A 13542-nucleotide genomic window follows, 5' to 3' on the forward strand; every position below is an offset into this window, starting at 1 on the left:
AGGAGAGTGACTTCCAATGTTCTGGAGCAAAGAACAACAACCGTGGTTGACAATAACTGATAGGTATTTCCAAAATGAGAAGGTTCTGAATGTTCCATGATAAATAGGGGCTGGAGTTGGGGCTCAGTGGTAGAGCACTTGCCTGGCACATGCTAGATCTGGGTTCAATACTAAGCACCACAAATAAATAAATAAAATAAAAGATCCATTGACAACTAAAAATATATATATATATATATATATATATATATATATATGTATATATACATATATAGAGAAATGATAAATATTTGAAAACAGATATTTGAAGTGGTTGATATACCAGTTGACCTGATCCAATTATGCATTGTGTACAAGTACTAAATTATCACATTGAAGCCCATAAAAATGTATAGTTGCTATTTGTCAAGAAAAATTATATGTATATAAATATTTTCTATCTACTAAAATTTTTAAAAATTCTTTTCTATTTTGAAAAAAAAGAAAGGGGTATTTATTCTGCTATAGGTAAGTATAGTTAAGTCAGAATAATGTAAACTATAAACAGAACAATGAAAGAAAGCTGAAAACTCAAAAACCAACCTGAATATACATAAAACTTTGGTATATAAGAGTTGTTATAGAGGTGCACACCTGTAATCCCAAGAGCTCAGCAGGCTGAGGCAGGAGGATCATGAGTTCAAAACCAGCCTCAGCAACTTAGTGAGGCTGTAAGCAACCTAGTGAGACCCTGTCTCAAAAATAAAAAATAAAAAGGGCTGGGGATGTGGTTCAGTGGTTAAGTGTCCTTGGGTTCAATCCTTGGTACAAAAAAAAAAAAAAAGATTGGTAATAGAAAGCATGATTCAATAAATAGTACTGGGATTCCTGATGAAATATTAAGAGAAAACCAAATCATTACCTTATATATTAAAATAAATACTTAAATGATTAAAGAGTATTATTATTATTATTTTTTTTTTTTTTTTTTTTTTTTTTTTTTGTGGTACTGGGGATCGAACCCAGGGCCTTGTGCTTGCAAGACAAGCACTCTACCAATTGAGCTATCTCCCAAGCCCTGAAAATTATTTTAATAAATCATAAAACTTATAAAAGAAATAATAAGTGAAGATTCAGTTGTAGAGTGCTTACCTAGCACACACGAGGCCCTGCATTTGATTCCCAGGACAGGGGAAAAAAGTGAACATTTACCTTATCTCTGAATAAGAAAGAGAAAGGCAATAAAAAATTTGCCCATATCTAATCAATGCTTGTTATTATCCATAGCCAAACTACTCAGTATGAAGTAGAAGTTTTGTTTTGCGTGTACTTCCTTGATAGGTCATAATATTCAGCAATATTTCATACACTCATAGGCCATTTATACATCTTCTCTGAAGAAATAACATGTCTATTTAGATCCTTTGCTGGTATTTTAATTGGGTTATTTATATTTTAATTAATTTGTAGGAGTTCTTCATATATTCTAATACTAGTCCCCTCTCAGATATATAATTTCCACTGACCTATATGTTTTTACTTATGCCAGAATCACACTGTCTTGATTACTATAGCTTTGTATTCAGTTTTGAAATTTGCAACCACATATGTATTTAAGATATAAGATAATGATTTGGTTTTCTCTTAATATTTCATCAGGTATCCCAGTACTATTTATTGAATCATGCTGTTTTTTCTTTTTCTTTTTTTAAGACTTCAAGGTTTGATGTGTTGTTATCGTTTTGTGTGTTTTAGTTTTGGGGGGGTTTTTTTAGGGGTCGTGTTTTTGACTACTCCAGATCCTTTGCATTTCCACATGAATTTTTAGATCTAAAAAAGAACTGAGATTTGTATATAAACTATAATGAATCATTCTGTAAAATATGCTAAAAATATTTAACTCTTCCAATCCATGAACATGGAATGTGTTTCCATTTATTTAGGCTTTAATTTCTTTTAATAATGTTTTGTGGTTTCAGAGTATAGATTTTGCATTCCTTTTGCTAATTAATTCCTATTTCAATCTTTTTGATGCCATTGCAAGGAAAACATTTTTCTTTATTTCATTTTTTAATTGTTCCTTGTTAGTTTATCAGAATATTTTGATGTTGAATATTGATCTTGTACATTCAATCCCATTGAATTAATTTATTAGCTCCAATAGAATTTTAGGAGATGCTTTAGGATTTTCTATTTACAAGACCATGTCATCTACAGATGGAGATAGTTTTACTACTTCCATTCCAATATGGAAGCCTTTTATTCTACTTTTACAGTGCCACATGTTTGTAATCCCAGCAGCTCAGGAGGCTGAGGCAGGAGGATTGCAAGTTCAAAGCTAGCCTCAGCCTCAGCAACTTAGGAAGGCCCCAGGCAACCTAGCAAGACCCCATCTCAAAATAAAAAATAGGGGCTGGGGGTGTGGCTCAGTAGTAAAGTGCCCCTGGGTTCAATTCCCAGAACAAACAAATAAGCAAAAAAAAAAAAAAAAGCCTGTTAGAGCTGATAAATGAATTCAGTAAAGTTGCAAAATACAAACTTAACACACAAAAATCAGCAGTGCTTCTAAACACTAATAATGAACTATCTGAAAAGGAAAGTAATAAAACAACCCCATTTGCAACTGCAACAACATATGTAGGGGTAAATTTATGCGACATGGAAAACCTATTCACTAAAAATTATGAAACGTTGATTAAAGAAATTGAAAAAAAACATACATAAATGAAAAGATACCCTGGGTTCAAAAGGTGGGAATAATTAATTAAGAACAATATGCATGTGTGAAGATGCCACAGTGAAATCCACTGTTCTGTATAATTACTATGTATCAATGAATATTAAATTGAAAAAGATTGTTAAGATGTCCATACTACCCAAAGCGACCTATCTAGTGCAATCCTTATCAAAATTTCAATGTCATTGAATAGAAAAAAACAACACTTAAATTTTTATAGAACTACAAAAGACCCTGAATATCCAGGGTTGTCTTGAGCGTCACACTTCCTGGTTTCAAAATACATGGTAAAGCCCCCACCGTCAAAACGGCATGGAAGTGGAACAGGCAGAGAGCCTAGAGATACGTTCACAGTTATGGACAAATGACTTTTGACAAAGATGGCAAGAACGCACACTGGGGGAAGGACCATTTCACCAATCACTGGTGCTGGGAAAACGGGATAGCCACATACAGAAAAGTGAAATTGGCTTCTCATCTCACACTACACACAAAAATCAACTCAAGATGGACTGAAGACTTGAACATAAGATCTGAAACTGGGAAATCACTAGAAGAAACCCTAGGGGGAACACTGGTCTGGGCAATGATTTTTTAGATGTGGCCCCAAAAGCTAAGGGAACAAAAGCAAAAATATACGAGTGGGGCTGTGGATGCCGGAAACCTTCTGCACAACAAGGAAAGTGATCGATAGGGTGGAGAGAAAGCCCAGAGTGGGAGGGAGACCGTGGCCCCACACCTCAGGAAGGGTTGATCTTCGACATCCATAAGGAAGCCAGGCAACTCGGCAGCAAGAAAACGACCCCGTTCAAAAATAGGCAAAGGACATAAGGAGAAGGAAATGATGGCATTTACAGTTAATGGATGGAACCACTCACATGAAGTGAAATAAGCCAATCCCAAAAGCCGAAGGCTGAAAGTCCTCCCTGATACGCAGATGCTGACGCACAATGGGCTGGGGGAGGGGGCGAGTGGAAGTTCCCCAGACTGGGGTGGGGGTGGGAAGGGACCGGGTGGGGACGGGATGGGAAAGACAGGAGAATGATGCTCATCTCTGAACACACCAGCAGTGTAAAGCCACACCCCGTACAACCACAAGGATGGAAGTTACACTCCGTGTATGTGTGAGGTCAAAATACATTCTACTGTCATGGATAACTAAGAAGGACAAATAAAAATTTTAAAAATTAACATCCAAAAAATATATATAGATTTTTCCCCATAAGCCAGACAAACGTGAACAGGAAATGCGCAGACTCCTCATCTCAGCTCCTGAGCAGGGGCTCAAACGCACTTTTCTGACCAACCCTCCAGTAATCGTCCTACCTCCGTCTCCTTCAGGGGAATGTAGTGTGGGATGTTCATTTGGAGCCATTTAGGAATTAAGATGCAGAACTTGTTCTCGGTGTCCGTGGGGCTCTTGCTCTCACTGGTGTGGAGTGACCGCTGGCCAGTCAGTGCGCAGTAATCCTTAATGTCCCAGATCTAGGCACAAAGCATGGGTTAGTGATCTGGCAGCCCTGGACCCCAACCCCACTCTGAGGGTTCTTCCCAAACTACCCTCTACCTTAGGAGCAGTTCCCACGTCTCTCAGACAAACCCCTAGAGGAGCAAGCAGAGGTGGTGACCCGCTCAAGGACAAGCCTGGCCTGCCCGAGGCTCACCAGGAAGCACAAAGTCAGCCCCTGAGAGCTGACCACAAGTGAGACGCCTGGCTGCGGGCAGAGGGGGGATGGCAACGGGCAGAAGACTCACGGAGAAGGGCTTCTCCCAAGGGCCTTCTGAGTAAGCCCTCATTCACTTTGGTGGCCTTGCCAGAGCAGGAGGGGACTCCTAAGGAAGCCACCCTGCTCCCCCCGCCCAGTGTTTTACAAATGAATCCAGTACCCAGAGGAAGCAGGGCGCAGGCAAGGGCCACCAAGGGGTGGCCAGGAGCTTGGCTGACACCCGTCCCTCACCTTGATGTGTCCTCTGCAGTCCCCGGTGATGAGGATCCAGTCGTTTTCATCAGTGGTCATGGCACCCACGACCACGTCCCCATTGTCTTCGAGGTCCACAGGGAACTTGCCCAGCAGGCCCCCGTTCCCGTGGACGGACCAAGCGTAGATGCGGCCGTCGATGCAGCTGCTCAGCATGGCAGCTACGTGCGGCTGGCGGGGCCTGGTCTGCAGAAAGATGATCTACGCCAAAGACGGAGGCCGGCTCAGCGCGGCCGCCAGCCAGCATTCACTCTGGCTGCTGCTACACATTTCCCTGGGACCTGGGCCGGTCACCGTACCCGCCTGGTCCCCAGTTTCCTAGATGCCCCTTACTATCCAGCTGGGGAAGACAAACATCGTAGTGGACTAGGAGCTACTTGAGGGCAGGGGCTTGGGTCTGGTTTCCATTTACTGCTTTACCCTCCGTAGCTACAATGACGATAGGGCAATCGCTGTGCGGTGACACATAGCAGGTGATCAATAAATGTTTGTTGAAAACAAGATGCATGGTTTCATCCCCTCCTTCCTCCCTGTTCCTTCCCCTCGGTTTGCGTTGTCCTAAGGCTCAAACGAAAATTTTCAACCTATAAGTCGAAGTGATTTGGATAAGGAACTCATTCCCGTGCATAAAAACCTACAGGAAAACACCCATATTTTCCAGCCAGCTACTAAGGGAGAGCTTTCACTGAATTCTTGCTCAAGCCTTGCTTTGATCATGCCCGTTGGTAATTCCCTCCTCGGCCCACTTGAGTCTCACTTAGGTGTCACTCCTGAGGCCCATGTGGCGGCCGTAGCAGCTTCTCCTCTGCACAGTGAGCATGAAGCGAGAGCTGCTTGCCGGGCTCCTGCCCGAAGCTGAGAGCACGGTCAGGGGCAGAACCAGTCAGGCCAGGAAGGGGAAATGGAGGCCTCACCACTTCTGCTAAGTCACAGCTTTATAGTGTGATGGCTTCTGTGTCCCCAAACCCTGTTGCCATGCAACAGAAAACATCTTGATTATCCCTATGGCCATGGAAGTCCAAAATGAGATACTTAGCCCACTTCCTGCTGCGCATTTCAGCCTTGCTCAGTCCAGTGGTCCCAGACAGGGGACCAAAGGTCCTCCACCACTACGGGGAGGTGCATGGTCCGCAGGCCCTAAGGGGCACGGCCGAGCCTCGACCGGGTGCTGGGGGCCTCCCAGCGCTCTGCCACACTCCACAGTCCTCCGAGATGGCCAGAAGGAAGCGGTGGAAGGGAAGACCCAACAGGTAAGACCCCTCTGCCAAGGTCCTTGCTGCTCTTCCATTAAGAAACGCACCAAGCCCAGGGGCGACCCAAAAGCTCTGGACGCTCTCCAGGGCAGGCACCATTGGGAAAAGCTGAGCTCAGCTAACGACCCAACTCCTGAGGGAAGGGAGCTGGCTGCTCCCAGAGCAGGAGGCAGGGCACCTAGAGGCCAGGTGTGAAGGTCAGCCTCACACACACACCGGTCTCGGGGTGCCTGAGATCTCACCAGTAGCCGTTCAGTTCTCCAGTCCCAAATCCAATCAAGATCCATGATACAAATCTCTATTATATGCAGACCACCAGGCTAAGTAAAAAGCCCCAGGACTTCCCATCCGTGGCCATCCGAAGAGTTCACAGAACTCAGGCTTTGAAGACTGTCAGAGCCCCTACTGCTGTTAGGAGTGAGTTATATGCAGGATCTCTTTTTTTTTTTTTTTCTTTTTTTCTTTTTTTCTAATTTATATGCAATTGCTTTCTTCTTATTAACTTGCAATGTTGCTTTTTAAAGTTTTAGAAGATATTGTTAAAAAGAGAAGGAAGAAAACTCTGGAAACAGGAAAGAGTCCCTCACAGCTCTCCACCCCCGCCCATGGCAGGACCAGCTAGCTCTGAGGGGACCGCCTGCCCCTGTCTCTAAGTCCTTGGTCCCTGCAGCTGGGTGATGGGACAGGCCTGCCACACCCTAACATGCGTATGATGTGCATTTTCAGGGGGGGTGTGAGGGTCAAATAGAGGAGAAGCAGAGGAGGAAGAGGGGAGAAGGGACAAACCAGCCCCGCTTGGATGCCATGCAAAGCACCCTTCGGGCTTTGTAACAGATTCTGGAGACGCCATTTCTCTTCCTCCCCAGCCCAAGCCCCCCATAGGAGGGGCACTGCCCACATCCCCAGGCACTCCTGACCCCACCCGAGGAGCTCAGCCCAGGCAGCGGCGGCCCGAGGCTGGGCGCACCGACCTTTTCCACTGAGGCAGTGGACTGCTGCAGCAGAAGCTTCTTCTGGAATTCCCCTCTTTTCCTTTCAGCCTCTCTGTACACTGACGGTTTGTTAAGGGTATTTCTTGTCAGCCTGGAACTATCAAGGTCGAGAAGCATCTGGGAAGAAAGACAGGTCTCCTGGCTCACCATAAGGGTGGTTGTCCTTCCATGCGGGGAACAGAGGTCAGGAGGATGATTAAAGAATAGCCACATGCGGCCTCCCTCAGTAGGGGAAAGTCCAGTGGAGTACCTGTGGGTCCTGGGCCTCAGGACGTGCTGATGGCTAGGGAATCAAGATTTTAAGTGACTAGCTCTCTAGGGCAGAGACGTGAGTTTGCCTTTGGGGAAGACCCTTCCTTTGTCCTGGAAGTGATCACCCTGGTTAAAAATGAGGCTGGAGGAACAGGTTACCCCCTGCTCTGGGAGATCTGACGCAGGGTAACCCTGATCCTTCAAGGATGGCATGAGTGGCGGATAGAACATAAAGTGTGTGCATCTTAAGCAAAAGTACGTCCCGGCGGAACATGCTCGGGCTGGGTGCGCACCACCCTGTGCCCGGCAACGGTCGTGCACGTGAGGAAGGTGGTGTTTCTCATTCAAGACTCAACTCCCAGGGGTGCAGTTAGTCCTTGATTGTGAAACTGATCACAGAGGCTCCTCGAGCACCGTGTGAGAGACCCTGTCCTCATGGGGAGACCGTGGTCCCTGCTAGAAGTCCAAGGCCGGCCACTCCTGAAGTCAGGAGAAGTAGCTCCTCCTGCCTTCTCCCCGTCCCCCCAAACAGAACAGTCATCCTTGGAAGGGTGGATCCTGGGGCCAGGACAGCTCAGAGGAGGGAAAGCGTGCTCTGCCTGCAACTTGGCTTCACCCCTTTCAGGCTGGTCTGCAAGGAGGCAAGGCGTGCTGGGACAGGCCAGGGGCCCGCGCTCGCTCCTGGGCCGCGGCTGGGCGTTTCAAGCTTGAGAACTGGCCCAGGATCTACACCCAACTGCAGGTTTTCAGGGTTTTGTTTCCTGCAAGTCTGGTCTCTCGGTCTTTAGACTCTCGAGCCTGGGCTGGCAGTGCCCTGGGCAGGCGGCAGCCTCAGGGGTTGGACAGAGCAGGACTGAGCCAGGGAAGGACCCTGCCCTCTGACCATCTCTAACAAGTGGGCTGATGGCAACAGTCACTCTGAAAAGGCGCACCCAAATAGGAAACGAACACCACGAGAAAGACGCAGGTGGCGGGCGCTCTCCCACCTGGTAGGACCCGGGCAGGTCGGACTCCTTGTCTCTCCGGAGTGAGGGGGAGAACGAGTGCCTCATCACAGGGGGCGCTGACACCAGGTTCCGCCGCAGGCTGGCATTGGCTATCGTCCTGAACTTTTTGGGGGCCTTGTGGACCCACTTCTTTTGCACGGCACAGGGTTTGTTGAGCCTGTATCTCTCGGCCAGACACTCATCGGTTTGCACCTGCGCCAGGGAGAGAACAGGCCCTAAGGCTCTGCACTGTCTGGGGAGAAATTCGAGGCCAGCACCACAGGGCCCTCCAGCCACCCGAGGGCTTGCTTCTCAGAAATCTTGTCCCCTTAAAGGCATCAGACCAAGGCTTCTGACCCTTTCCTGTGCCTACCACTAACGCCCTACGTGCCCACAGGCAGGACGCTGCTCCTGTGAGTGACTCAAGTCTCCCGTCTATAAAATGGACAGTGAGTTCCAAATCCTGTCCTGGTGTTTGTAACGCGAGGGGAGTCCAAAGTATAAAACTGATTTAAAACAAAAGAAACAAATCCTGAGCTGTTCAGGAGGAAGCCCCACCCAACTCTGCAGGATCCCTCCCCAACACACCTGGAAAACCAGTGGAGGAAGTGACCCCCAAAGTCCCTTCCAGCTTTATTTCGTCAGCCAAGACGTGGAAACTCAGAGACTGCACAGTTGCCTAGCTCCCTCCCCTAAGCCTGGCGAGCAGTGACATGAAACAGCAGTGGGTAAGGAGTGAGCCGCCCCAAGAGTGAGTAGGAACAGGAGCACCACCAGGCTCCGGAGGCAGACTGCCCAGGCTTAGTGGTGTGGCCTCAAGCAAGGCGTGGACTCTCTGGGACTCAGTTTTCTCATCTGTCACATGAAGATAATCGTAGACACTGCCGTCTACCCTCCCAGCTCCCTGCCTTTCCAGAACGAGCTCCACCTTCGCTCTGCTTCCCAGCGTGCCCTCCCTGTTCTCCCTGGTCACCCACAGCAGAGCTAAAGGTGAGAGGAGAGTGTCCCCTGCTGCCAGCGTACCTTCTTGGGCTGCAAGGGCAAGGGGCTCACGGAGGCATTGAAACTCAAGATGGGCTTCAAGGTGTTGACGTTCCAGAAGAGGATGTCCCCGTCGTAGGAGGCGGTCCCGAGGAACTGGTCCTGGTACTTGGCCATGCTCAGGACATCCTCGGCGTGGAAGGTCTGCCAGTGGTAGCACAAGAGCACCGGCTTGGTCTTGTGGAACCTGTGCACGTGGCCAGAGGCAGGAGGGCCAAGAGCTCAGCCTTGAGTGCTCTCTGGGGGATACCTGGCCTCTAGGATTTGGGGAGCCAGCCGAGAGGAAGATCCTCCCAGATGTGGGAGCTGGCTGGAAGCCCCGCCCACTGGCCCCATTTCCTAGCATCTACTACCCGCTTACTATAAAGGCCATCTTTGGGGCTGATAGTGAGTCTTAATTCACCCCATTCAGACACCTGAGAAAAGATCATGGTTTAAAGAAGGGGAAATTTGGTAGAGTGTTTGCCTCGCAAGCAAGGCCCTGGGTTCAATCCCCAGTACTGCAAAAAAAAAAAAAAGAAAGAAAGAAAGTCTGGGCTGGGGAGATAGCTCAGTTGGTAGAGTGCTTGCCTTGCATGCACAAGGCCCTGGGTTCAATCCCCAGCACCACAAGAAAAAAAAAAAAAAAAAAGTTAGCATCTAAAGAAGGAGAAATCATGACCCTACAAAGGCCCTCTGAAAAGGAAGGACCCCTGCTCCTGCTGTTCCCCCCTCCCCGTGTCCTGCCCCAAGTACCTACTGCCCTGGAACTGTCCTGCGCACTCCTCGGATCACACCCCACCCACAACACCCTCAGCGCAGCCATCCTGACACCCCACAACCTCTGCTCCTGACACCCCCAGAGAAACCTCTGCTCTTCTTTCACAGTACTCAGAACACTTTATAATGATTTTGAAATGATTTGATTTATAAATGAAAGACTAAGTGTTTGTATCTCCCAAATTCATACGTTAACACACAGTCCTCGAGGTGAAGGAATCTGGAGGCGATGTGGTCGCAAGGGCAGAGCCCTCAGGAAGGGGCTTGGTGTCTTTATGAAATGTAGTCCCAGAGAAATCTATGGTCCTTCCCAACATGTGGGGTGACAGAGAGAAGACTCCAGGCGTGCTAGCGTTTTGATTAGGACTTCCCAACCTTCCAAAGTATAAGAAGAAAATTGCTCTTCATCATATGCCACCCACAGTACGGTATTCGGTTATGGCAGCCTGAGACACCAAGACAGAAATTGGTACCAGAAGTGAGGTGCTGCTGTAACAAATACCTAAAAACGCATACATGGCTTTGGAACTGGAGAATTAGGCAGAGGCTGGAAGAGTTGAGGCATGTGCTAGAAAAAGCCATTAAGAGTGACTCTGGGGCTGGGGAGATGGCTCAGTCGGTAGAGTGCTTGCCTTGCGTGCATAAGGCCCTGGGTTCGATCCCCAGCACCGCAAAAAAAAAAGTGACTCTGGTGAGGACACAGAAAAGAGGAGCATTATAAAGAAAGCCTTGAAAACATATGTATATATTTACATATATGTTTTATACATATTTATATATTATACACATGTATGTATGCATGTATTCAGATATATTTTTTAACTGCAGTGCTGGGAATCAGGCCCAGGGCCTCATGCATGCTAAGCATGTGCTCTGTCACTGAGCTACACTCCCTGCCCTTAATCTTTTTAAATATCTAACTGGGGCCTGGAGATGTGGCTCAGTGGTAGAGCCCTTGCCTAGCATGTGTGAGGCCCTGGGATCAATGCCCAGTACTAAAAAACACAAAAAAACCCTCACTAATCTCGAACTGATCATTAGTGGAAATATGGATGATAAAGACCATTTTGATGAGGTCCCAGGTGGAAATGGGGCCATGTTCCTGGAAACTGGAGGGAAAGCCATCCTTTTTAGACAGTGGCAAGGAGCCTGGCTGAACCATGCTTGCACTCTGGTGTTCTGGTGGCAGGTGGAACTGCTAAGAGAAGCCTAGAGCAGGCGAGGCCCTGGGCTTGAGTCCCAGTAATGGCCCCCACCAAAAAATATATGGAAGTATATTTTAGCCTTTCCCTATTGACAGGAATACGCAAGCTTGCCGGGATGTGACCAGAATGTCAGAAGAGGAGATCAGTATGGACCCGCCAGCTCCACAGAAGACAGGCATTATCCTCCAAAACAGTGGGAGAAGGACCCCAAGACAATGCATGACAGGTTCCATCCTGCACTCCAGCACCATGCTCCTTGGCCACCCCAGTGTAGCTCCTGTGGGCCTCAGTACAACGTGGCCCATACTCAGCAGAGCCAAGAGGGCCTGAATATTTCTGCCATCCAGATTTCTAAAGGCAGAGGCTTCCAGCAGAGCCACGGCTCAGGACTCCAGTCTGACAGCCCCAGCCTTGCAGAGAATCCCTGCAGGAGCCCCAGAACAGAGCCGCCACGGCAGCAGGGACCCAAAGTCATGGAAGCAGGCTGCCTGGAGACCTGAGGCCCAACCTCTACCTGGATGGCTGCCCAGTGGGTCTGGAAGGCAGGACCTCCACCCCAGGGGTCCTGGAGGTGAGAACATTAAGCCAAGGAGGGTTACCATAAAGCTTTAAGGTCTAAAGGAATTTGACCCTATGGATTTGAACTCACAATCTGCCACTCCTTTCTTCTCTCCTATTGCTCCATTTTATCTACCCCATGCCTGCCTCACGGTCGTCTTTTAGAAATACGTGACATGTTGGTACCACAGGTTCACAGCTGAGGAAGACTGGCCTCGCCTGGAGTCTCATCCATATCTGATTTAGATGGTCTGTAGGTGGGGAGTGAGCTTAGACTTTAAAGTTGAGGCTGGAACAGGTGCCACCCCAGGCCCCATGCCCCTGGTAACCTCCCACACACTCGTTCTGCTCTTTGGAAAGACATCAACACTGGGGGTAATAATCCAGCTCAGGCAGCCAAGAAACTGATGTTGGGCCAAAGAATTTAGGCATGTGAGGAGCACACAGGTTTAGGGGAGCCAGAGGTGGAATGCTGTAGACTGAGCTTTGTATTCTCCCCAAATTCATATATAAAAATCTAATCCTATGTGTGAGGTATTAGGAGGCGGGGCCTGGGACGGCGATGAGGTCATGAGGGTGGAGCCCTAAGGAACTGGGTTAGGGCCCCTTCAGAAGCCCCCACCCCTTCAAGAAAGCTTCCCATGAACCAGGAGTGGTCCCCAGGCAGCAGGCCTGCTGACACCTTCAGAAGATAAACATGTTGTGTGGAAGCCACCCAGTCTACCACGTTCTATTACGAAAGCCAGACAGAAGCCACTGCCCACTGAACGAGACGCTCCAGAAGGACGAGGGCCTGTACTTGCCTCCTAGGCTCCCCCTGCGCCTGGCAGGAAGCCTAGACCGTGGTAGCCTCCACGAGTGACGAATGAAGGACAGACAGCAGATGAAGCAGGGCCATTACCTACCAAGGAACTAGGACGGGAGGAACCCAGAGAGCAGAGCAGAGCGTGCGGCCGCCCTGGCCCCTCCCCGCCCCGGCTGCTACTCACATGAAGTTCGTGATTCTCTTACTCCACCCCGTCATGTAGTACGCTTTGTTCATGTGCACGATTCCACTAATCTGTTGAAGATGAAAGAAAACGAAACCCTAAAGCTCTTCAGAGAGCGTGGCTCCGGACCCCAAATGTCTTCCTAAATGTGCCACCAAGAAGCCCAAACTCTCCATGGTGATAGGAATCCCCTAGAGTCATTGCCAGCATGCATTTTTCAGAGTATTTTCACATCCCATTATCTAATTTAAGGGACCTAGACCATCAAACATGACAGACTTAAAGGAAGCAGACAGGGTGGTATCCACGATCATTTTATAGAGGGAAGAGCAGAAACACACAGGGACCTGGCTAAGGTCGGATGACTACTGAGTGATAGGAACCCGACCGGCATCCAAAGCCCTGGCTTCCTGGCCAAGTGTTCTTTCTGAGTTGGTTAAAGGACTGTGTCACAGGGCCCAAGTCCCAAAGTGGGACTGCTGGCTTTGCTCTATGTCACACCCACAGACTGTCCCTAAGACCTTGTCAAGTATTTCCAAACAAGGGTGAGCGCCGCAACTCAGAATCACACCCCCGCATCCCTGCGGAAATGCAATCCAAAGCTCCAGTACGCGAAGAAGCGCTAACAGATTCGAGAGCGAGAGTAAAGAGCACTCGTGGAAGCCTTAATAGAGACGGCCACTCGCCTGTCCTTATTCTACATGTGATGACATGGGCTCAGGCAGGCTGAGGACAGGCAGCCTTCCAGGAACACCCCGGAAAACAGCATGCTCCGGGGCCACGGGCGCCGCGGCGAGCTTCTCCAGGGCCCG

The 13542-nt window shown here is 48.6% G+C and overlaps 1 protein-coding gene across 1 annotated transcript in view; it reads right to left on the reverse strand.

The window, feature by feature from the left end:
• Window positions 1-13542, reverse strand: part of Efcab8 (EF-hand calcium binding domain 8) — a 62527-nt gene that overhangs the window by 11576 nt on the left and 37409 nt on the right. The window contains exons 17-22 of the mRNA XM_047539228.1: window positions 12731-12801; window positions 9202-9406; window positions 8147-8391; window positions 6920-7037; window positions 4675-4896; window positions 4043-4201 (exon numbers count right to left, since the gene is read on the reverse strand). Of these exons, the coding sequence (XP_047395184.1) occupies window positions 4043-4201; window positions 4675-4896; window positions 6920-7037; window positions 8147-8391; window positions 9202-9406; window positions 12731-12801 (1020 nt within the window). The remainder of the gene's footprint in view (window positions 1-4042; window positions 4202-4674; window positions 4897-6919; window positions 7038-8146; window positions 8392-9201; window positions 9407-12730; window positions 12802-13542) is intronic.

Source organism: Sciurus carolinensis, chromosome 2 (assembly GCF_902686445.1).
Source record: "Sciurus carolinensis chromosome 2, mSciCar1.2, whole genome shotgun sequence".
NCBI lineage: Eukaryota > Metazoa > Chordata > Mammalia > Rodentia > Sciuridae > Sciurus > Sciurus carolinensis.